The 22,963-nt window shown below is 47.3% G+C and overlaps 1 protein-coding gene across 1 annotated transcript; it reads right to left on the bottom strand.

Moving 5' to 3' along the window:
* Positions 1-467: 467 nt before the first annotated feature.
* Positions 468-13,596, bottom strand: LOC147119310 (uncharacterized). Its single transcript, XM_085984939.1, has 2 exons — positions 12,640-13,596; positions 468-5,621 (listed from the first exon to the last, which is right to left on the bottom strand). Exon 2 carries the CDS (start codon positions 5,510-5,512, stop codon positions 4,133-4,135), a length of 1,380 nt encoding a protein of 459 aa, XP_085841065.1. The 5' UTR covers positions 5,513-5,621; positions 12,640-13,596; the 3' UTR covers positions 468-4,132.
* Between the last annotated feature and the right edge of the window lie 9,367 nt (positions 13,597-22,963).

Raw genomic sequence — 22,963 nt, forward strand, 5'->3', positions numbered from 1 at the left:
AGTTTTCTCTGCTCCGATTGGGTGGAGAATCGCGCGGGGTGGGGGGAGGGGTGGATCGGGAGAGAATAAAGTGAAATAGAAAAACCTGAGAGTCCACGAGGCTCTGGACCGAGCGGCGTCAGTTGGACGGACACGTGATCTCCTCGGGGACACGTGACCCGGACCCTCGGCCTGATTGACGGGAGTTTCCGACCAATAGGGAGCGAACGGGGCGGGGCTGGAGGAGCGAGCCGGCGGCGGGTCCTCCAACCAATCAGGGAGCCCGAGGGGCGGGACTAGCGCCGGCTGATTGTCTGATCCGCAGGGCAGCGAGTTTCTCCAGTCCCTTGTTCAGGGCCCGGGGCCAGGGGAGGCTGTGGGCCTTTATTCCCCTTATTGGACACAAGGCTCTTTGTCTCACAACACACTGGCTCAGGTTTTAATACAGACTTTTTAAATTCATCAATAAAAGCAGAAAAACCCCGTGGTTATGTAGAACAAGCTTTTTAATATGTGGGAGTAAAAGTACAAGTTGTTTTCCCTCTGGGGAATTTATTATTAGTTTCAGGAAACAACAACAACCACTTGTATTTATAAAGCACCTTTAATGTAGTAAAACGTCCCAAGGCTCTTCACAGGATCGTTATAAAACAAAATTTGACACCGAGCCACATAAGGAGATATTCGGGCAGACGACCAAAAGCTTGGTCAAAGAGGTAGGTTTTAAGGAGCATCTTAAAGAAGGAGAGAGAGGTAGAGAGATGGAGAGGTTTAGGGAAGGAATTCCAGAGCTTAGGGCCCAGGCAACTGAAGGCACGGCCACCAATGGTGGAGCGATTAAAATCGGGGATGCTCAAGAGGCCGGGATTAGAGGAGCGCAGATATCTCGGGGGGTTGTAGGGGCAGGAAGAGATTACAGAGATAGGGAGGGGCGAGGCCATGGAGGGATTTGAAAACAAGGATGAGAATTTTAAGGATGAGACACTTGAGGAAAAGCAGGGAGTGGGGGAGGGTCAAGCCCTTATGGGAAAGGGTCACTAATTCTGTTCTGTGACAGTTACTGGGACAGACTGTATCTCCCCCTCTCCTCCACACAGGGATTTGTGGCAGTTAAAGGGACAGCGATTCTCCTTGTTCTGTGAGATTGTAATTAAAAAGGGACACTACTCTGAGATGGCTGCGAACCTTTAGTGCCGGCGGCCTTTCTAAAACATCTTCCTTTTTTTGAAGATGTGTGTGAACTCGCTGGTGACTCAGCAGGTTGGATGAACTCTGAAACCTCTTTACACAGTCAGAACATTTAAAGGGTCTCTCATTGGTTCTGGGGCAGGAGGGATCTGGTTAACAGTGATCACAATATCATTAGGTTTAAAGTAGTTATGGAAAAGGACAAAGAAAAATCAATGGTGAAAATACCCAGCTGGAAGAGAGCCAATTTCAGTGATTTGAGAAGGGATCGAGCACAGGTGGACTGGAAACAAAGGAAAACAGTGACTGACCAATGGCAGGCCTTCAAGGCTGAGAGAGTTCGGGTACGAACCAAACATATTCCCATAAGGAGGAAAGATGGGGCATCCAAAGCTAGAGCTCCCGATGACAAAGGATATCGAGGTTAGAATAAAACAGAAAAAGGAGGTTTACAACAAATGTCAGGTGCAGAATACAGTCAAAAACCAGGCAGAATACAGAGAGTACGGGGGAAAATGTAACAGAATATAAGAAGGGCAAAGAGACATTACGAAAAAAGATCAGCGGGTAACATAAAAGAGAACTTAAAAATCTTCTATAAACATATGAAAAGTAAAAGGATAGTTAAAGGAATGGTGGGGCCGATTAGAGCCAAATAGGAGCTCATCATACGGAGGCAGAGGGCGTGGCTGAGGTACTGAATGAGTACTTAGCATCTGTCTTCACAAAAGAAGAGGATGAAGTTAATGTCGCAGTAGAGGAGGGGGGAGTAGAGAAATTGGATAAAAATAGATAGAAAGGAGGTGCTAAATAGGTTGTCATCACTCAAAGTTAACAAGTCACCCGGTCCAGATGGGATGCATCCTAGATTGCTGAGGGAAGCTAGGGGGGAGATAGCAGAAGCTCTGACCACAATCTTTCAGTCTCCCTCAAATATATGGGAGTGGTGCCAGAAGACTGGAGGATTGCAAATGTTACACCCTGTTCAAAAAAAGGGAGAGGGATAAACCTGGTAACTGCAGGCCAATCAGTCTAATGTCAGTGATGGGTGTATGACTAGAGACCACTGTCAAGGACAAAATTAATTCTCACTTGGAGAAGCATGGGTTAATAAGGGGCAGCCAGTATGGATTTGTTAACGGTAAATCGTGTCTGACTAACCTGATTGAGTTCTTTGATGAAGTAACAGAGGGTTGATGAAGGTAGTGCAGCAGATGTTGTATACATGGACTTTCTAAAGGCATTTGATAAAGTACCACACAAGAGACTTACTCGGAAAATAGAAGTACAGGGAATTAAAGGGCTGATGGTAATTTGGGTATATAATTGGCTAAGGGAGAGGAGGCAGTGAGCAGTGCTGAGGGATGTTTTTCTGACTGGAGGGAAGTATGCAGTGGGTTACCCCAGGGGTCAGGATTAGGACCACTGCTTTTCTTGTTATATATAACTGACCTGGACTTGGGTATAGGTGTAAAATTTCAAAGTTTACCGATGATACAAAACTTGGCAACGTAGTAAATAGTGAGCATAGCAGTAGCAGGCTTCAGAAGGACAGAGACAGACAGTGAAATGAGCAGACACAAGGCAGATGAAATTAAATGAGGATAAGTGTGAAGTGATGCACTTTGGGAGAAACAACAGGGAGAGGCCGTATAATCTAAATGGGACTATTTTGAGGGGGTGCAAGAGCAGAGGGACCTGGGGGTCCATATTCACAAATCTTTGAAAGTGCCATGGCAAGTTGGTGAGGCAGTTCAGAAAGCGTATGGGATACTTGGCTTTGTAAATAGGGCCATTGAATACAAAAACAAGGAAGTTACACTAAACCTTTACAAATCACTAGTTAGGAACATAGGAACAGGAGGAGGCCATTCAGCCCCTCGAGCCTGTTCCGCCATTCAATGAGATCATGGCTGATCTGTGACCTAACTCCATACACCCGCCTTGGGCCCAAATCCCTTAATACCTTTGGGTAACAGAAACCTATCAATCTCAGATTTAAAATTAACAATTGATCTCGCATCAGCTGCCGTTTCTGGAAGAGAGTTCCAAACTTCTACCACCCTTTGTGTGTAGAAGTGTTTCCTAATTTCACTCCTGAAAGGTCTGGCTCTAATTTTTAGACTATGTCCCCAGTCCTAGAATCCCCAACCAGCGGAAATAGTTTCTCTCTATCTACCCTATCTGTTCCCCTTAATATCCTGAAAACTACGATCAGATCACACCTTAACCTTCTAAATTCCAGGGAATACAACCCTAATTTGTGTAATCTCTCCCCGTAACTTAACCCTTGAAGTCCGGGTATCATTCTGGTAAACCTATGCTGCACTCCCTCCTAGGCCAATATATCCTTCCTAACGTGTGATGCCCAGAACTGCTCACAGTACTCCAGGTGTGGGCTAACCAGGGTTTTGTACAGCTGCAGGGTTTTGGCCTCAGATGGAGTCTTGTGTACAGTTCTGGGCACCACACTTTAGGAAGGATGTCAAGGCCTTGGAGAGGGTGCAGAGGAGGTTGACCAGGGATGAGGGACTTCAGTTATGTGGAGAGATTGGAGAAGCTGGGATTGTTCCCCTTAGAGCAGAGAAGGTTAAGAGGAGACCTAATAGAGGTGTTCAAAATGATGAGGGGTTTTGATCGAGCAAGTAGGGAGAAACTGTTCACTCTGGCAAGTGGGTCGGTAACCAAAGGTCACAGATTTAAAATAGTCGCTCAAAGAACTGGAGGGGAATGAGGAGAATTGTTTTCACACAGAGGGTTGTTAAGATCTGGAACGCACCATCTGAAATGATGCTGGAATCAGGTTCACCAGGAACTTTCAAACGGTAATTGGACATGTCCTTGAAGAGGACTAGTTTGCAGAGTTTTGGGGATAAAGCTGGGGTTTGGGACTAAATTGGACAGCTCTTTCAAAGAGCCGGCACAGACACGATGGGCCGAATCACCTCCTTCTGTGCTGTTAGATTCAATGATCAGTGTGAAGACGCTGGTGTCCCTTCAGTTCCTGGGGGCTTTTAAAGCTCTTCCCACAGTCAGAACATTTAAAGGGTCTCTTGTCAGTGTGAACAAGCTGGTGTCTCAGCAGGTTGGATGACACAGTGAATCCCTTCCCACACACGGAGCAGGTGAACAGCCTCTCCCCAGTGTGAACTCGCTGGTGTTGCTTGAGCTCCCGGGGGCTTTTAAAGCTCCTCCCACAGTCAGGACAGTTAAATGGTCTCTCATCAGTGTGAGCTCGCTGGTGTCCCTTCAGTTCCTGGGGGCTTTTAAAGCTCTTCCCACAGTCAGAACACTGAAATGGTCTCTCATCAGTGTGAACAAGCTGGTGTTGCTTCAGATCCCTGGTGCTTTTAAAGCTCATCCCACAATCAGAACACTGAAATGGTCTCTCATCAGTGTGAGCTCGCTGGTGTTGCTTCAGATCCCTGGCGCTTTTAAAGCCCTTCTCACAGTCAGAACAATGAAATGGTCTCTCATCAGTGTGAACAAGCTGGTGTTCCTTCAGATCCCTGGCGCGTTTAAAGCTCTTCCCACAGTCAGAACACTGAAATCGTCTCTTATCAGTGTGAACAAGCTGGTGTCGCTTCAGAACCCTGGCGCCTTTAAAGCTCTTTCCACAGTTAGGACACTGAAATGGTCTCTCATCAGTGTGAACAAGCTGGTGTTCCTTCAGATCCCCGGGGCTTTTAAAGCTCTTCCCACAGTCAGGACAGTTAAATGGTCTCTCATCAGTGTGAACAAGCTGGTGTTTCTGCAGCTCCCCGGGGCTTTTAAAGCTCTTCCCACAGTCGGAACATTGAAATGGTCTCTCCCCAGTGTGAACTCGCTGATGTGCCAGCAGGTTGGAGGGCTGAACGAATCCCTTCCCACACACGGAGCAGGTGAACGGCCTCTCCCCAGTGTGTAGGTGTTGGTGTCTCTTCAGATCCTGGGGGCTTTTAAAGCTCTTCCCACACTCAGAACATTGAAATGGTCTCTCATCAGTGTGAACTCGCTGGTGTCCCTTCAGTTCCCCAGGGCTTTTAAAGCTCTTCCCACAGTCAGAACACTGAAATGGTCTCTCCCCAGTGTGAATTCGCTGGTGTGTTTGCAAGTGGGATGAACAAACAAATTCCTTTCCACACACGGAGCAGGTGAATGGACTGTCCCTGGTGTGACTGCGCCCTTGAACTTCCAATGCAGACGGGGAACTGAATCCCTTCCCGCCGTCCCCAGCTTTACCCAGTTTCTCCCCGGTGTGACGGTGCATGTGTCTCACCAGGTCAGGTGATCGGCTGAATCCGCGTCCACACACCGAACACGTGTGCGGTTTGTCATCGCTGCGATCGCTGCTTTCTCCTTCCATGTGCAAAGGCCGATGATATTCAGGTCCTGATGAATCGAGTGACTCTGTCAGATCTTAACGTGATGTTTGGTCTGAGCTTCCCGCCTGTAACTGCTCCACTTCTATAACCCTGTAAATTGAGATCAGAAAAGGATCAGAGGCAAACTGTTGTTTAATTTTCCTCTTTCCGAACCCAGGGGCAGTGAAGCTGATTTTAAGGCTCCAGTTGCTGCACAGGTTGGTTGAAAGGATCAGCAGTAATGGCGGCTGTAATACCCACAAGCCCCCGGCGCTGCAGAAAGCGCTCTGTTGACTCTGAGTCCCGCGCATGTGCTCATGGCCCCCGCGCTCTCCCTCCTGCTCCACAATCGCCCGTCCCAATCGGTCCACAACGCACATGCTCAGCGCACAAAACCCCGCGGTTGGAACACTGGACGCGCATGCAGAGCCGCAACATCTGGTACATGTGCGCGGCTCAGGTGGGGGCGAGTCGGTGTTTCACCTCAGCCACCAGGGAGGTGCGCATGCGCAGGACGACCCAACATTCTTCCTGTCAGCAATCACTCCCTCATTTCTTTAATAAAAACAGAAAATGCTGGAAATACTCAGCAGGTCAGGCAGCATCTGTGGAGAGAGAAACAAAGTTAACGTTTCAGGTCAATGACCTTTCGTCAGAACTGCTTGTTCTTCAGTATCAGCCAGGTGTGACTGGTTGCCTAATTGCAGCTGGGTGTTGGAGGAAGTTTTGTAAAAAGTTGGTGGTGGGTTTTGGGGTGTTGTTTTCAGGTTTTAGGGCCTTTTTGGCCCACAAAAAACAGCCAGATGGCTGCTGAGGGGTCCAGAGTGCCGGGCCCCTCAGAGGACAATATTCCCGAGAGGAATTTTATTAGGGAAGAAACTGTGGTGGGAAGGGGAAAAAAACGGCCCAAAGATTTGGGCCGGGACCTCAGGAGGTTTGGTAAAGAAAATACGGTGGTGGTGCAATGTGAAGATAAGAAGATTCGAGCCTGGGATATAATCCAGGCGGTTCATGAGGACTGTGGTGAGGGAAGTTGTATTGCCTGCCGACCAAAACCAAATGTGGGATTTGAGGTGACGGTCAGTGGCCGTGAGGAGGTGGAAAAACTGCTGCTCAGTCTGAAAGTTGGGGAGAAATTTTTGGAGGTGACTCTGCTATATTCAGAGGAGGTGGTGGTTTCATTTTTGAACTTGTCAGTGTACATCGAGGATGAAGTGCTGCGCAAAAAGTTGGAGTCGTGGGACATTAAAATCTGTTCCGAAATAAAGAGGAGGTACTATCCGGGAACACGGGTAGCAGACGGAACCCGGTATGTAAAGGTGCGGTTCCCAGAGGGGGTGAGGTCTTTGCCTTAGAGTATGAAGTTCGAGACACTGGAAGGAGTGCAGTACTTTCGTGTGCTGCACGATAACCAAGTAAAGGTGTGTTACTATTGTCTGGGACATGACCATCTCGTAAGAAACTGTCCTGATTTGTATTGTCACAATTGCGGTGAGTCGGGACATATCGCACGGAGCTGCAAGGCGGAGAGCTGTGGGGTGTGTCGTAAAGGCCCCGCCCGCTGTGAGTGTGTGGCAGAAGGGAGCGAAATGAGTGATGAGGAGATGGGAGAAGGAGCAGGAGAGGAGTGTGGAACGGCCGGAGGTGCGGTGCAGTCGGAGGACACAGCCGGTAAAATGAAGGAAAAAGGAGCACAGGAAGAGGCAGAGGTTGGCGGAGCGGAGATCGAGATGGCGGAAAACACGGCGAGTGCTATGGAGGGGAACAAAGACAACAGCGGGCAGCAAGGGTCGAGTGCAGACTCGAGCCTTTGTGCAGTTCGGCTCCCCCTGGGGAGTCTGGTGTCGGCGGGGGGAGAGGAGGTAGGAGCGGGGTGTGTGGTGGAAGTGAGTGCTCCGGGGAGAGGCGGGGAGTCGGATATTTTGGTGAGCGGGAGGGGGCAGGGCGGGGAGAGGGTGCAAGAGGCAGGAGCCTTAAAGGGACAGCAGAATGGGATCGGCGAGATAGAGGTGTCAGAAGGGAACAATTTAGGTGCGCCATTGTCCCATGGAGTGAGGGAACAAGGTGCAAGGGTCAGAGGTAGAGACGTGGTCGAAGGGGGCGGCACAGTGGGAGAAACTGCGATAGCAGGAAGACTCTCTATGGGAGATGAAGTATCTGACGGGGAGCAGGATTATGTATCTGACGGGGAGCAGGCACAGGGGGTTGCAGAAGAGCTTGAGTGTGAGGAATTAGAGGGGGACAGAGACATGGAAGTCGGTGATGGGGTGGCATCATGTGGAAAGGGAAAGGTTAGTGAGGGGCAGAAGGAGGGAGAAAGGGCAGCTCATGGGTCCAAACTTGAGGCAAGGAAGAGGCTGAAACAGCAGGGAGGGGTCAAACAGGAGGGGACAAAGAGCCGGAGGCTGCAGGAAAAAGCAACAGCTGCCCAAAAAGTTGAGAAGGAGCATGAGAGGAGGGAAGAGCCAGAGATTAAATGATGGGGAGATTATTGGGCATACTTCCCTTCTTTGGAGCCATGATTACATTGGTCTCGATCAATGTGAACGGACTGAGGGGTGAGAAGAAATTGCAGCAGTTGTTGCAGGGTTTTAAAGGCACGGACTTGTTGTGTCTGCAAGAAACCTTTTGGGATGAGGATATTCTAGAAAGAGTTCAGAAGGTTTGGAAGGGAGAGGTGTTTGCAAGTTGTGCAAACAATAACCGTAGAGGGGTGGCTGTTTTGGTGAGTCCGTCCATAGAAGAGAACGTTGCCTTGGTGGACAAGGACACTGAGGGGAGATTTTTACGGCTAAGGGTAAAATTGCGATCTTTTTAATATCTATGCACCGAACGACCATTGCAAGCGTCGCGAGTTTTTTCGGGGGTTATTCACTGAAGTGGCAGAGGTGGAAAATCCTTGTATAGTGGGGGATTTTAATGTATTTTTATCTTGGATGGACATTTCAGCCCAGGTGACCTTTAAAGAGGATAACTCCAGAGGGATGATTATAAAAATGATGGCAAATTTAAATTTGAGAGACCGGAACCCCATAAAAAGGGAGTTCTCCAGAGCAGGTTGGGTGGGTGATGTTTTAAAACAGAGCCGAATAGATTTTGTGTTAATGTGGGAAGGGTTAAGTTCGGAGGTGATGGAGATTTATTATAAAAAAGTATTTTTTAGTGATCACTCGGCTTTGGTTCTTAGAATTAGGAACAGCAGAGTTAAGATTGGTTCAGGGGTGTGGATTTTAAACAATCAATACCTGAAGGAAAGTGCTTATAAAGAAGGGATTATAAATATAATAAAGAATGCTCGGAAGGAACTTTTGTTCTTGAAAGAAAGAAGAATTTGGTGGGACAATTTCAAATATGAGGTAAAAGTTTTTTCGGTACGTTATGGGAAAAAGAGGGCGGCAGCTAACCGGCATCGAGAAGAGAATTTAAACAAAAGGTTTACGGATGTCTGTAAAGCAGTTGACGGAGGGGATAAGGGAGCTGAGACTAAGTTCCGGGTGCTAAAGGAAGAGTGGGAATTATTGCAAGCTGAAAAATGCAAGGGGGCCATTCTCTGTGCAAAGGCTAGAGATGTATTGGAGGGCGAAAGATGCACTAGATATTTTCTAGAGCAAGAGAAGCTGCGTCAGAGATTATCGTTAATTGAGGAGTTGAAGGTTGGGGAGAAGATCATTCATGAAAGTGAGGAGATTTTGGAGGCGGCTAGCAGCTTTTATCAAGAGTTATATACTAAAGAAGACATTTCCAATTTGGAGATGGAGAAGGTTACTGCTTTTATTGAAAAGGGTTTAAAGGAGGATGAGAGAAGCATGTGTGATAAAGAAGTAGGATTAGCGGAAATAAAAGTAGCAATAAGTGGAATGAAGCGGGGGGAAAGCCCAGGGTCCGATGGACTAAGTGCAGAATTTTATAAGGAATTTTTTGAGATTTTAAGTCCATTGCTCTAGGAGTTTTTAAGGAAATTAAAATTGAGGGAAGCCTGGCCCCATCTATGAGGAGAGGGATCATAAGCTTAGCTTATAAAAATAAAGGGGATAGATGGGATCTGAAGAATTGGAGGCCCATCACACTATTAAATGTGGATTATAAGATCTTGGCGAGGGTTATGGCAAATCGTTTGAAGGAGGTGTTACCGCAGATAGTTTGGCCCTCTCAGTCCTATGGAGTCATAGGCTGGGACATCGCAGATTCTGTGGTCTCAATCCGAGATGCGATAGAGCTCATGGAAGAGAGTGGGAGGGAGGCTTATGTATTAAAGATAGATCAAGAGAAAGCCTTTGATAGGGTCTCTCATGAGTTTTTATTGAAGGTTTTGGAAGCATTTGGTTTCAAGGAAAATTTCATTCAGTGGATAAGGATTTTTTATTCAAACATATTTAGCTGTGTTAAATGTAATGGTTTTTTATCCAAGTATTTTCCGATACAGAGATCAGTGAGACAGGGTTGTCCCCTGTCCCCACTGCTGTACACATTGGTAGCAGAGCCATTAGGTTACATGATGCGAAAGAAACAAGGTGTAGTTGGGATTGTGGTACCCAGTTCCGGGCTGGTGTCGGTGATACACCAATATGCAGATGACACAACCTTAACATTGAGAAATGGGGAGTCAGTGAGGAAAGCTATGGAGGTAGTGGAGGAATATTGTAGAGCTTCAGGTGCCAGAGTGAATTATAGTAAGTCCCAATGCCTGGTTGCAGGGAGGGGTAGGGGGGAATGGTTGGGGGAATGTCCCTTTAAGGTGGTGGAGGTTTTGGAAGTTCTGGGGGTGCATATGGGGTGCAAGAAAGACAGGGAAGAAGTGGATCGATTAAATTGGGAACCGAAGGTTATGAAAATTAAAAAGATTTTGGGAAGATGGGAAAGGAGGTGGTTGAAAGTGCAAGGAAGAGCGACAGTGGTGTCTGCTCTCCTGCTATCTAAGCTATGGTACTTATTGACGGTGGAGGATATTCCTGAGTGGGCAGAAAAGTCCATCTGAGAGGCTTGCGTGAGGTTTTTATGGGAAGGGAAACCAGCCTTGGTGGCTTACAATACCATCATTGGACGGAGAAATCAGGGAGGACTCAACTTCCCAGATAACAACAGAAAATGCTGGAAAAACTCAGCAGGTCAGGCAACATCCGTGGAGAGAAATTTGAGTTGACGTTTCGGGTTTGACCCTTCTTCAAAACTGGAGAGAAAAGGAACTAGATCGAAGGCAGGGCTGCGATCGGACAAAAGAATAAAAGAACCAAAAGAAGTAAAAGAGATTAGAAGCTAGACGAGATGGTAATAGGCTGGGATTAGGTGTAAAGTGTACTGGCAGGGCAAAAGATAGCTGCCAGGTGTGAGAGAGAAACAAAAGGAAAGGGGGGGGGGAGGAAAGGAGTGGAAAAATATAAGTAAAAATGAAATAGGGGCCGAGGTTATGATCTGAAATTGTTGAACCACCTGGCAGCTATCTTTTGCCCTGCCAGTACACTTTACACCTAATCCCAGCCTATTACCATCTCGTCTAGCTTCTAATCTCTTTTACTTCTTTTGGTTCTTTTATTCTTTTGTCCGATCGCAGCCCTGCCTTCGATCTAGTTCCTTTTCTCTCCAGTTTTGAAGAAGGGTCAAACCCGAAATGTCAACTCAAATTTCTCTCCACGGATGTTGCCTGACCTGCTGAGTTTTTCCAGCATTTTCTGTTGTTATTTCGGATTTCCAACATCTGCAGTATTTTGCTATCAACTTCCCAGATACTGATTTGAAGAAAAAATCCTTTAGAATCAAATGGGTGAACAGATTTCTTCAGAAGTCAAATACAAGTTTTTGGAAGAGTTGTTTTGAGCATTTTTAAACGAAGTGGGATAGGAGGGCAGGGGATATTGTATATGGAATACAATAATATGTTTTTGAAATCGATTAAGCTTCTCCCTAGGTTTTATAAGGGGGTTGTAGAGACTTGGCCTCAATTTTTAAAAAGTGTGCAGTTTATGCCCAAGGGGGCTGAGGAATTTTTAGAACAGCCTTTATTTTTGAACAGGTGGGTCAACATCGAAGGAGAGGTTTTATTTAATCAAGCTTTTATAAAAGCTGGGATTATATCGGTGAAAGATGTATTATACGAGGTGATTCCAGGTTGGTTGCCGGAAGCGATAGTGAGGGACATGGTGTGGGAGGAGGATCAGGAGGTAGAAGGAAAAGCAATAGGAATCATGTATGAGAAGATTGTGAGGGCAATGCCACAGGATTGGATGGAAGAAATAAATGCGGAAATCTCCAAAGGAAGTAAAATGCGTCCTGCTTTTCCAAGCTTTGTACTGGAGAAAGGGGGAGAGTTAGTCCAATTTGACAACTGTAATACTCGAGATTTCTATGAGGTATTCAGAGAATGGAGATTCAAGACACCTGCTGGTCAGGAGTTTTGGCAGAGTATATACCCACAGCTGGACTTCAACAGGATTTGGAAGGGAGTGTGGGCGAATTTTAAATGTCCAGAATGGATTGAACTGGATTTCAAATTGGCTCATAACCGGATTTTTACCATGACGGTCTTGTGTAAGGTTGGACGAGTGGAGGCAGCAACTTGCCCAATGTGTGGGACACAGGATGAGACTCTGTCCCATTTACTGGTGTTATGTCTGCAGTTAAATTACTTTAAGTACTATGTTCGACAGTTGTGTGAAGCTTTTTTGCTGGGTGGGGACCGAACAGCGAGAATGGGAATCCCGTGGGACTCAATTTTGAGATGGGGATTGCAGGAGAGTCTGCCAGAGTCTAGCGGAGCGGCAATTAATTTAATGTTCAGTTTGGCTAGATTCGTGATTGTGCAAAGAAGGAATGCTCTGTTTTTTAAGGGGAGGAGAATCAATCTAAAAGAGTATTTTAAATATAAGCTAAAAGACCATTATAAGGCTCTGTGGATGTTTTATTCAGAAAGGAATTTAAGGACAGTATTTTACAACCAATTTTTAAAGTACAATCGATTAGTATATGTTGCAGGTGACAAATTAAACTTCAGGTTTTGATGTTAAAATGTGGTGGCGGAATGGCTGTGCAGGGCGGTGGAATTGATTTGTATCATACAATGAAATGATCACGATGTTGTAAATGTTCTTAATGTTCAATAAAGTATTGTTAAAAAAAAAGTGGGTAGCACACTCACCTCTGAGTCAGAAAGTTGTGGGTTCTAGTCCCAGCCCAGAGACTTGAGCACAAAATTCCAGGCTGACACTCAAGTGCAGTGCTGAGGGAGTGCTGCATTGTCGGAGGTGCCGTCTTTCGGATGAGACATTAAACTTGAGGCCCTGTCTGCTCTCTCAGGTGGATGTAAAAGATCCCATGGCACTATTTCGAGAAAGATAGGCTTGCATTTATATAGTGCCTTTCATGACCAGCAGACGTCTTGAAGTGCTTTACAACCAATGAGGTACTTTTGGAGTGTAGTCACTGTTGTAATGTGGGAAAGAGCAGGGGAATTATCCCCGGTGTCTTAGCCAATGTTTATCCATCAATTAAGATAACAAAAAGATAGATTATCTGGTCATTATCATATTGCTGTTTGTGGGAGCTTGCTGTGCGATTATTGACTTCCGCGTTTCCTACATTACAACAGTGACTACATTTCAAAAGTACTTCATTGACTGTAAAGCGCTTTGGGACGTCCGGTGGTGGTGAAAGGCGCTATATAAATGCAAATTTTTCTTTCTTCACTGGCCTCAACAGTGACCTCTTCTGGCTGCGAGTTGATTGACAAACGAAAGTCCGCGCTTGCGTACGCGGGACGGCGGTTTGGGCCGAGTCCGGCACAGCGACCTCTCCCGGTCACCAAGGGTAATAACCGCGCATGCCCAGAGGACACCAAACCCCCTCCCCCACTCGGAGCTGCGCCTGCGCACTCGGATCCTGTCGGACGGAGTCGGCGCGGGTCATTCCGGGAAAGGCCTTGGTGTCGGTTTCAGAGTCGCGATCGGTGACGCAAAGTGAGTTTTCTCCGCTCCGATTGGGTGGAGAATCGCGCGGGGTGGGGGGGAGGAGTGGATCGGGAGAGAATAAAGAGAAATAGAAAAACCTGAGAGTCCACGAGGCCCCGGACCGAGCGGCGTCAGTTGGACTGTGCACGTGATCTCCTCGGGGGCACGTGACCCGGGCCCACGGCCTAATTGACGGGAGCTTCCGACCAATAGGGAGCGAGCGGGGCGGGTCTGGAGGAGCGAGCCGGCGGCGGATCCTCCAACCAATCAGGGAGCCCGAGGGCGGGATAGCGCCGGCTGATTGTCTGATCCGCAGGGCAGCGAGTTTCTCCAGTCCCTTGTTCGGGGCCAGGGGAGGCTGTGGGCCTTTATTCCCCTTATTGCACACAAGGCTCTTTGTCTCACAACACACTGGCTCAGGTTTTAATAGAGACTTTTTAAATTCATCAATAAAAGCAGATAAACCCCGTGCTTCTGTGGAACAAACTTTCTAATATTTTATAGAATCATAAAATGGTTACAGCACAGAAGGAGGCCATTCGGCCCATCGAGCCCATGCCAGCTCGCTGCAAGACCACTTCAGCGAGTCCCACTCCCCGCCCTTTCCCCGTAACCCTGCACATTTCTTTACTTCAGACACTTATCCAATTCCCTTTTGAAAGCCATGATTGAATCTGCCTCCACCACCCTTTCAGGCAGTGCATTCCAGATCCTAACCACTCGCTGTGTAAAAAAGTTTTTCCTCATGTCGCCTTTGGCTCTTCTGCCAATCACCTTAAATCTGTGTCCTCTGGTTCTCGACCCTTCCGCCAATGGGAACAGTTTCTCTCTACTCTGTCTAGACCCCTCATGATTTTGAACACCTCTGTCAAATCTCCTCTCAACCTTCTCTGCTCTAAGGAGAACCACACCAGCTTCGCCAGTCTATCCACGTAACTGAAGTCCCTCATCCCTTATCACTGGAACCATTCTTGTCAATCTTTTCTGCACCCTCTCTAAGGCCTTCACATCCTTCATAAAGTGCGGTGCCCAGAATTGGACACAATACTCCAGTTGAGGCCGAACCAGTGTTTTATAAAGGTTCATCATAACTTCCTTGCTTTTGGGCTCTATGCCTCTATTTATAAAGCCCAGGATCCGGTATGCTTTTTTAACCACTTTCTCAACCTGCCCTGCCACCTTCAACGATTTGTGCACACATACCCCCAGGTCTCTCTGTTCATGCACCCACTTTAGAATTGTACCCTTTAGTTTATTTTACCTCTCCTCGTTCTTCCTACCAAAATGTATCACTTCGCACTTTTCTGCGTTAAATTTTATCTGCCACGTGTCCGCCCATTCCACCAGCCTGTCTATGTCTTCTTGAAGTCTATCACTATCCTCCTCACTGTTCACTATACTTCCAAGTTTTGTGTCATCTGCAAATTTTGAAATTGTGTCCTGTACACCCAAGTCTAAGTCATTAATATATATCAAGTAAAGCAGTGGTCCTAGTACCAACCCCTGGGGAACACCACTGTGTACCTTCCTCCAGTCCGAAAAACAACCATTCACCATTATTCTCTGTTTTCTGTCACTTAGCCAATTCCGTATCCATGCTGCCACTGTCCCTTTTATTCCATGGGCTTCAACTTTGCTGGCAAGCCTATTATGTGGCACTTTGTCAAACGCCTTTTGGAAATCCATGTACACCACATTAAGCGCATTGCCCTCATCAAACCTCTCTGTTACCTCATCAAAAAACTCAATCAGAATCAGAGCGGTTTCTGGGGCACGGGGAATTGTGGGTGCTGCAGCCGCCATTAGTCAGAGGCTGTCGGGAAGAGTTTTATTGCAGGCTGATGGAAGTCGGTTCCTGGCCGCCTGTGTAGGTCTTTTTGTTGCTTCAGTTTGAGCTGGAGTGGAGATGGAGGAGAAGCTGCTGGGTTTAACACCCAGTACTTCTGAGCCCAGGAGGACCCAACAATTTCCAATGTGAGACTGTCAAGGGAGGTGGATTCTGGGGGAGATTAGGTTGCTCAGCAGACACTGTTCACACAGTGTAAAAGAGTATTGTTTTAGGAACAATTATTTCTGTAAAGGCTTTTAATCCGTTTTACATACATGGGATATGGGCATCGCTAGCAAGGCCAGCATATATTGCCAATACCCAGTGTCCCGTTGAGAAGGTGATGGTGGGCCTTCTTCTTGAACCGCTGCAGTCCGTGTGGTGAAGGTACTCCCACAATGCCAGGTGTTACCAGATTTTGACTCAGCAACGAACGGTGATATTTGTCCAAGTCAGGATGGTGAGTGACTTGGAGGGGAACTTGGTGGTGATTGTGTTCCCATGTACCTGTTTCCCTTGTCCTTCTACGAGCTGGAGGTTGCAGGTTTGGGAGTTTTTGTCAAAGTTGTTGTCGAGCTGCAGATGTATAAAGTCTCTCCTTTGACCCCTCCCACTCCCACCTCTCTCTCTCTCTCTCCTCCCATGGAGGCCAGAATCGTGTGTAGGCCCAGACCAGGTGGCAGGTTCCCTTCCCTGAAGGACATCAGTGAACCAGTTGGGATTTTATGACAATCCGGCAGCTTTCATGCTCACTTTTTTCTGGTGCCGACCCCACAAATGACCAGATTCATTGAGCTCAATTTCACAACCTGCCTTTGTGTTTTTGTGTGTTCTCTCTCACGCTCCTTTTTTCCTGTTTTAAATTCATTTTACAGGGTATTAGAAGGGGAGGATTTGAAGATGGGAAACTCAAACAAAACATCACATCAAGATCTGACAGAGTCACTTGATTCATTGGGACCTGAACATCATCAGATTTGAGCATCGAAGCAAAAAGCACCGTTCACAGCGGGGAGAAACCGTACACGTGTTCTCAATGTGGACGAGGCTTCAGTCGATCATCTGGCCTGTCGAGACACAAGTGCAGTCACACTGGGGAGAAACCGTGTAAATGTGGAGACTGTGGGAAAGGATTCAGTTACCCGTTTGAGTTGGAAATTCATCGACGCAGTCACACCAGGGAGACACTGTTCACCTGCCCCGAGTGTGGGAAGGGATGCACTCATTCCTCTGCCCTGCTGAAACACCGGCGAGTTCACACTGACAAGAGACCTTTTAAATGCCCGGACAGTGCGAAGTGCTAAAAAAGTTCCAGGGAACTGACGTGTCATCAACGTGTTCACACTGACGAGAGACCGTTCAGGTGCTCTCACTGTGGGACTGGGTTCAGGCGATCATCTGACCTCACTGTACACCAGCGCACCCACACTGGGGAGAGGCCGTTCACCTGCTCCGTGTGTGGGAAGGGATTCACTCAGTCATCCCAGCTTACTAAACACCAGCTTGTTCACACTGATGAGAAACCTTTTAAATGTTCTGACTGCGAGAAGTGCTTTAAAAGCAAAAAGGATCTGCTGACACACCAGCGAGTTCACACTGGGGAGAGGCCGTTCACCTGCTCCATGTGTGGGAAAGGATTCGCCCATTCATCCCAACTACTGAAACACCAGCATGTTCACACTGGGGAGAGGCCGTTCACTTGCTCTGTGTGTGGGAAGAGATTCACTGATTCATCCAACCTGCTGAGACACCAGCGAGTTCACATGTGACTGCAGAGGTTGGATTCTGCTGTTATTGCTGCTGTTAATCACATCCAGGACTGAACCGTGTTCATTCTGACAGTTGGGGTTTGTTTCTGCTGATGTTAATAACCCCTATAACTGGGCTGGAATTTAATATTCTGGATAATATTCTGGAGACGTTAAACTGAGGCCCCGTCTGCACTCTCAGGTGGATGTAAAATATCCCATGGCACTATTTCGAAGAAGAGCAGGGGATTTATCCCCGGTGTCCTGGTCAATATTTATCCTTCAATCAACATAACAAAAAAAATAAGTTTTCCTGGTTATTATCATGTTGCTGTTTGTGGGAGCTTGTTGTATGCAAATTGGCTGCCACATTACAACAGTGACTCCACTTCAAAAGTACTTCATTGCCTGTAAGTGCTTTGGGATGTCCTGAGGTCGTGAAAGGCGCTATAGAAATGCAAGTCTTTCTTTTATAAATGTCAAATAATCAGCTTTGTTTAAAACACATTGTTGTAGATTTTCTTCTTTCCACCTGAGTGTTTAGCATCACCTGGCCGGAGCTCAGAAAGGACAATCTGGGGGAGGATCGTACGGGGGGAACAGAACTTCAGCCTGGACACAGTCCTTCAGGGCCACACTGAGAGGAGCAAACGGCACTTTGGTCTTTCTCGTCTCTCTTCACTGACAGCAAAGTCCCCATGTGAGTTAATCTTGAGGCCTATAAGAAATGTGTCCCAGCCGCTCTCTGCCATGGTTCAGAGCTCCTAGGCATGGAACAGAAGGCTCCTTTACAAGAGTCAGGAAGAACAACGGTGAACGCTGGAAACGTGCTGTCAAATCAGAGATTGGTGTAAAACTGTGATCTGCTCCTGACTGAAAGTGACACGGCAGGTTTAAGTTTCTAGTCTAAAAATCACAGGTAATTATTCCATGAAGATTTAACATGATTGTGTGACAGTCCTGAGTCTACCATTTTAAGGCAGGCATTAACCCATTTAATATAAACCCGTTTAAAATAAATTGGTTAAAGCCTACATTAAAATAGCAGAGGGAGGAGTTCACAGGAGCCTGTTAACTGCTGGTACAATTATACAACAGACATTTGAGCTCCAGATAAAGAAGGACCTGCAGCGTGTTTCCAGGAATTCCCTGTTTTATTGATGTGTGTGTTAGACACCAGGATAACTAAAAATACATGACCGGAACATCCACGGGGATGCGATCCCGACAGTTACTCTGGGATCACTCCCGCTGTGGAACTCCACCACTGACCCTGCTGAAGGTTGTAGGCTCAGGGAGTGGGGCCTCCAGGAGTGGACGGTAAGAAAGCTGGGTTTTATTAGAAGATCAGATTTAAAATGAAACAGAGTCATAAAAGTAAAGTCTTGCCTTGTTTTATACATATGTATGTTTAATATGAGTGGACTTTGTATTAAAGACCCGTGTCTAGTGAACTATTAGCTTGTAATCACCTCAGACAGAACAGGCTCTAATTATCCCTTTTAAGCTGAAACAGACCTCGTGTGAACAGAACCAGCAGAGCTGAGAACTCTGCTTGTGTGGACTGAGCCGAACCGTGAAGGCCATTTGTTTCTTGAAATGTCCCAGTAAAAGCAAACTCTGACATTGTTCTGACTCGCAGATTCCTCGTAGCTCCAACGAACAGGAAGCGGTTACTCGATGAACCCTAAACAGCCATCCAATGGAATGCTTTGTTTGATAAATGTCTTTCAGCTCAATGGTTTGATTGGCCGGGGTAACCAGGGTCACATGGGCTGTACCTGATTGGGCTTTAAATACAGGAACAGTTTGAATCTCAGGTCAGAGAGCACCCCGGGAAGAAGAAAGCTGACGGCTACAGCCAAGGTGGAACATCCTTCGGGCTGTCCCTGGAGAGGGAGCACACGGTGTCCGCCGGGACGCTGGAGGCCTTCCGTGACCGGTGGGCACCGGAGGGACTGGAGTCAATTGTCAACACCAGCAACAGTATTCGCTTCTGATTTAATTATAATTTGGAGTTGATTGTTTGTGCCCCTTTAAAAAGAGGGCCCTCTCGGTAATGTGACATCGATTGATGACAATGTCATTCTAATTGGCATTTTAAAAGAGTCAAACATCCTTTCGTGCCTCTCAGGCTTGGCAATGATCAAAGTCTGAGTTCATGGATACAGCTTGTTAGATTATGAGTCTTACTATATAACTATAATATTGTAAATATTACAATAAATATTCCTTTGTAGAATCTCCCATGTAAATATTTTGCACTCATTTAGTATAGGAGTTGTACTACTGTAGAATCTACATATTAAAAATAAAGCCTGTGTTCAGGGGGATTAAGGTGTGTGGAGTGTTTCATTGGAGATCTCGAACTCAACTAGGAATCGCGTAAAAGCTCGAGGATTGTAAACAACTTCAGTCTGACATACACTGGAGATTGGTGTCAGTGACTGTGGGGTTGGTTTAGGTCAAAAAGGAGGAGATTGGTGTCAGTGACTGTGGGGTTGGTTTATATCAGACAGGAGGAGATTGGTGTCAGTGACTGTGAGGTTGGTTTATGTCAAACAGGAGGAGATTGGTGTCAGTGACTGTGGGGCTGGTTTATATCAGACAGGAGGAGATTGGTGTCAGTGACTGTGAGGTTGGTTTAGGTCAAACAGGAGGAGATTGGTGTCAGTGACTGTGGGGTTGGTTTATATCAGACAGGAGGAGATTGGTGTCAGTGACTGTGAGGTTGGTTTATGTCAAACAGGAGGAGATTGGTGTCAGTGACTGGGGTTGGTGTCAGTGACTGTGCGGTTGGTTTATATCAGACAGGAGGAGATTGGTGTCAGTGACGGGTTGGTTTATATCAGACAGGAGGAGATTGGTGACACTGACTGTGCGGCTGGTTTATATCAGACAGGAGGCGATTGGTGTCAGTGTCGGGTTAGTTTATATCAAACAGGAGGAGATTGGTGTCAGCGACTGTGGGGCTGGTTTATATCAGACAGGAGGAGATTGGTGTCAGTGACTGGGGTTGGTTTATATCAGACAGGAGGTGATTGGTGTCAGTGTCGGTGGGGTTGGTTTATATCAGACAGGAGGAGATTGGTGTCAGTGACGGTGGGGTTGGTTTATATCAGACAGGAGGAGATTGGTGTCAGTGACGGTGGGGTTGGTTTATATCAGACAGGAGGAGATTGGTGTCAGTGACTGTGGGGTTAGTTTATATCAGACAGGAGGAGATTGGTGTCAGCGACTGTGGGGCTGGTTTATATCAGACAGGAGGAGATTGTCAGTGACTGTGGGGTTGGTTTATATCAGACAGGAGGAGATTGGTGTCAGTGACTGTAGGGTTGGTTTATATCAGACAGGAGGAGATTGGTGTCAGTGACTGTGGGGCTGGTTTATATCAGACAGCTGGTGATTGGTGTCAGTGACTGTGGGGTTGGTTTATATCAGACAGGAGGAGATTGTTGTCAGTGTCTGGGGTTGGTTTATATCAGACAGGAGGAGATTGTTGTCAGTGACTGTGGGGTTGGTTTATATCAGACAGGAGGAGATTGGTGTCAGTGACTGTAGGGTTGGTTTATATCAGACAGGAGGAGATTGGTGTCAGTGACTGTGGGGCTGGTTTATATCAGACAGCTGGTGATTGGTGTCAGTGACTGTGGGGCTAGTTTATATCAGACAGGAGGAGATTGGTGTCAGTGACTGTGGGGTTGGTTGATATCAGACAGCTGGAGATTGGTGTCAGTGACTGTGCGGTTGGTTTAAATCAGACAGGAGGAGATTGGTGTCAGTGACTGTGCGGTTTATATCAGACAGGAGGGGATTGGTGTCAGTGACTGAGGGGTTGGTTTATATCAGACAGGAGGAGATTTGTGTCAGTGATTGTGGGGCTGGTTTATATCAGACAGGAGGAGATTGGTGTCAGTGACTGTGGGGCTGGTTTATATCCGAAAGGGGGAGATTGGTGTCAGTGACTGGGGTTGGTTTATATCAGAAAGGAGGAGATTGGCGTCACTGACTGTGGAGTTGGTTTATATCAGACAGGAGGAGATTGGAGTCAGTGACTGTGGAGTTGGTTTATATCAGACAGGAGGAGATTGGTGTTAGTGACGGGTTGGTTTATATCAGGCAGGAGGAGATTGGTGTTAGTGACTGTGGGTTTGGTTTATATCAGACAGGAGGAGATTGGTGTTAGTGACCGTGGGGTTGGTTTATATCAGGCAGGAGGAGATTGGTGTTATTGACTGTGGGGTTGGTTTATATCAGACAGGAGGAGATTGCTGTCAGTGACTGTGTGGTTGGTTTATATCAGACAGGAGGAGATTGGTGTCAGTGACTGTGGGGTTGGTTTATATCAGACAGGAAGGGATTGGTGTCAGTGACTGTGGGGTTGGTTTATATCAGACAGGAAGAGATTGGTGTCAGTGATTGTGAGGTTGGTTTATATCAGACAGGAGGAGATTGGTGTCAGTGACTGTGGGGTTGGTTTATCTCAGACAGGAGGAGACTGGTGTCAGTGACTGTGGAGTTGGTTTATATCAGACAGGAGGAGATTGGTCTCAGTGACTGCGGTTGGTTTAGATCAGAAAGGAGGAGATTGTTGTCAGAGACTGTGGGGTTGGTTTATATCAGAAAGGAGGAGATTGTTGTCAGTGACTGGGGTTGGTTTATATCAGACAGGAGGAGATTGGTGTCAGTGACTGTGGGGTTGCTTTATATCAGACAGGAGGAGATTCGTGTCAGTGACTGTGGGGTTGGTTTATATCAGACAGGCAGAGATTGGTATCAGTGACTGGGGTTGGTTTGTATCAGACAGGAGGAGATTGATGTCAGTGATTGTGGGGTTAGTTTATATCAGACAGCAGGAGATTGGCGTCAGTGACTGTGGGGTTGGTTTATATCAGACAGGAGGAGGTTGGTGTCAGCGACTGTGGGGTTGGTTTATTTCAGACAGCAGGAGATTGGTGTCAGTGACTGAGGGGTTGGTTTATATCAGACAGCAGGAGATTGGCGTCAGTGACTGTGGGGTTGGTTTATATCAGACAGGAGGAGGTTGGTGTCAGCGACTGTGGGGTTGGTTTATTTCAGACAGCAGGAGATTGGTGTCAGTGACGGTGGGGCTGGTTTCCCTGAAGGTGCTGACTCTGGCTGGGTTCAGTTCTACACTCACTGGTTCCCCTCCCTCTCCTCCCCTGAAGGTGCTGACTCTGGCCGGGTTCAGTTCGACACTGACTGGTTCTCCTCCCTCTCCTCCCCTGAAGATGCTGACTCTGGCTGGGTTCAGTTCTACACTCACTGGTTCCCCATCCTCTCCTCCCCTGAAGGTGCGAACTCTGGCTGGGTTCAGTTCTACACTCACTGGTTCCCCATCCTCTCCTCCCCTGAAGATGCGGACTCTGGCTGGGTTCAGTTCTACACTCACTGGTTCCCCTCCCTCTCCTCCCCTGAAGGTGCTGACTCTGGCTGGGTTCAGTTCCACACTCACTGGTTCTCCTCCCTCTCCTCCACTGAAGGTGCTGACTCTGGCTGGGTTCAGTTCTACACTCACAGGTTCCCCTCTCTCTCCTCCCCTGAAGGTGCTGACTCTGGCTGGGTTCCGTTCTACACTCACTGGTTCCCCTCTCTCCTCCCCTGAAGGTGCTGACTCTCGCTGGGTTCAGTTCTACACTCAGTGGTTCACCTTCCTCTCCTCCCCTGAAGGTGCTGACTCTGGCTGGGTTCAGTTCTACGCTCACTGGTTCCACTCCCTCTCCTCCCCTGAAGGTGCTGACTCTGGCTGGGTTCAGTTCTACACTCACTGGTTCCCCTCTCTCTCCCGCCCCTGAAGGTGCTGACTCTGGCTGGGTTCAGTTCTACACTCACTGGTTCCCCTCCCTCTCCTCCCCTGAAGGTGCTGCCTCTGGCTGGGTTCAGTTCTACACTGAGTGGTTCCAAGCCCTCACCTCCCCT

The sequence above is a fragment of the Somniosus microcephalus genome, chromosome 4 (assembly GCF_052327205.1).
Source record: "Somniosus microcephalus isolate GS21.2 chromosome 4, FLI_Smic_1.0, whole genome shotgun sequence".
In the NCBI taxonomy this organism is placed as follows: Eukaryota; Metazoa; Chordata; class Chondrichthyes; order Squaliformes; family Somniosidae; genus Somniosus; species Somniosus microcephalus.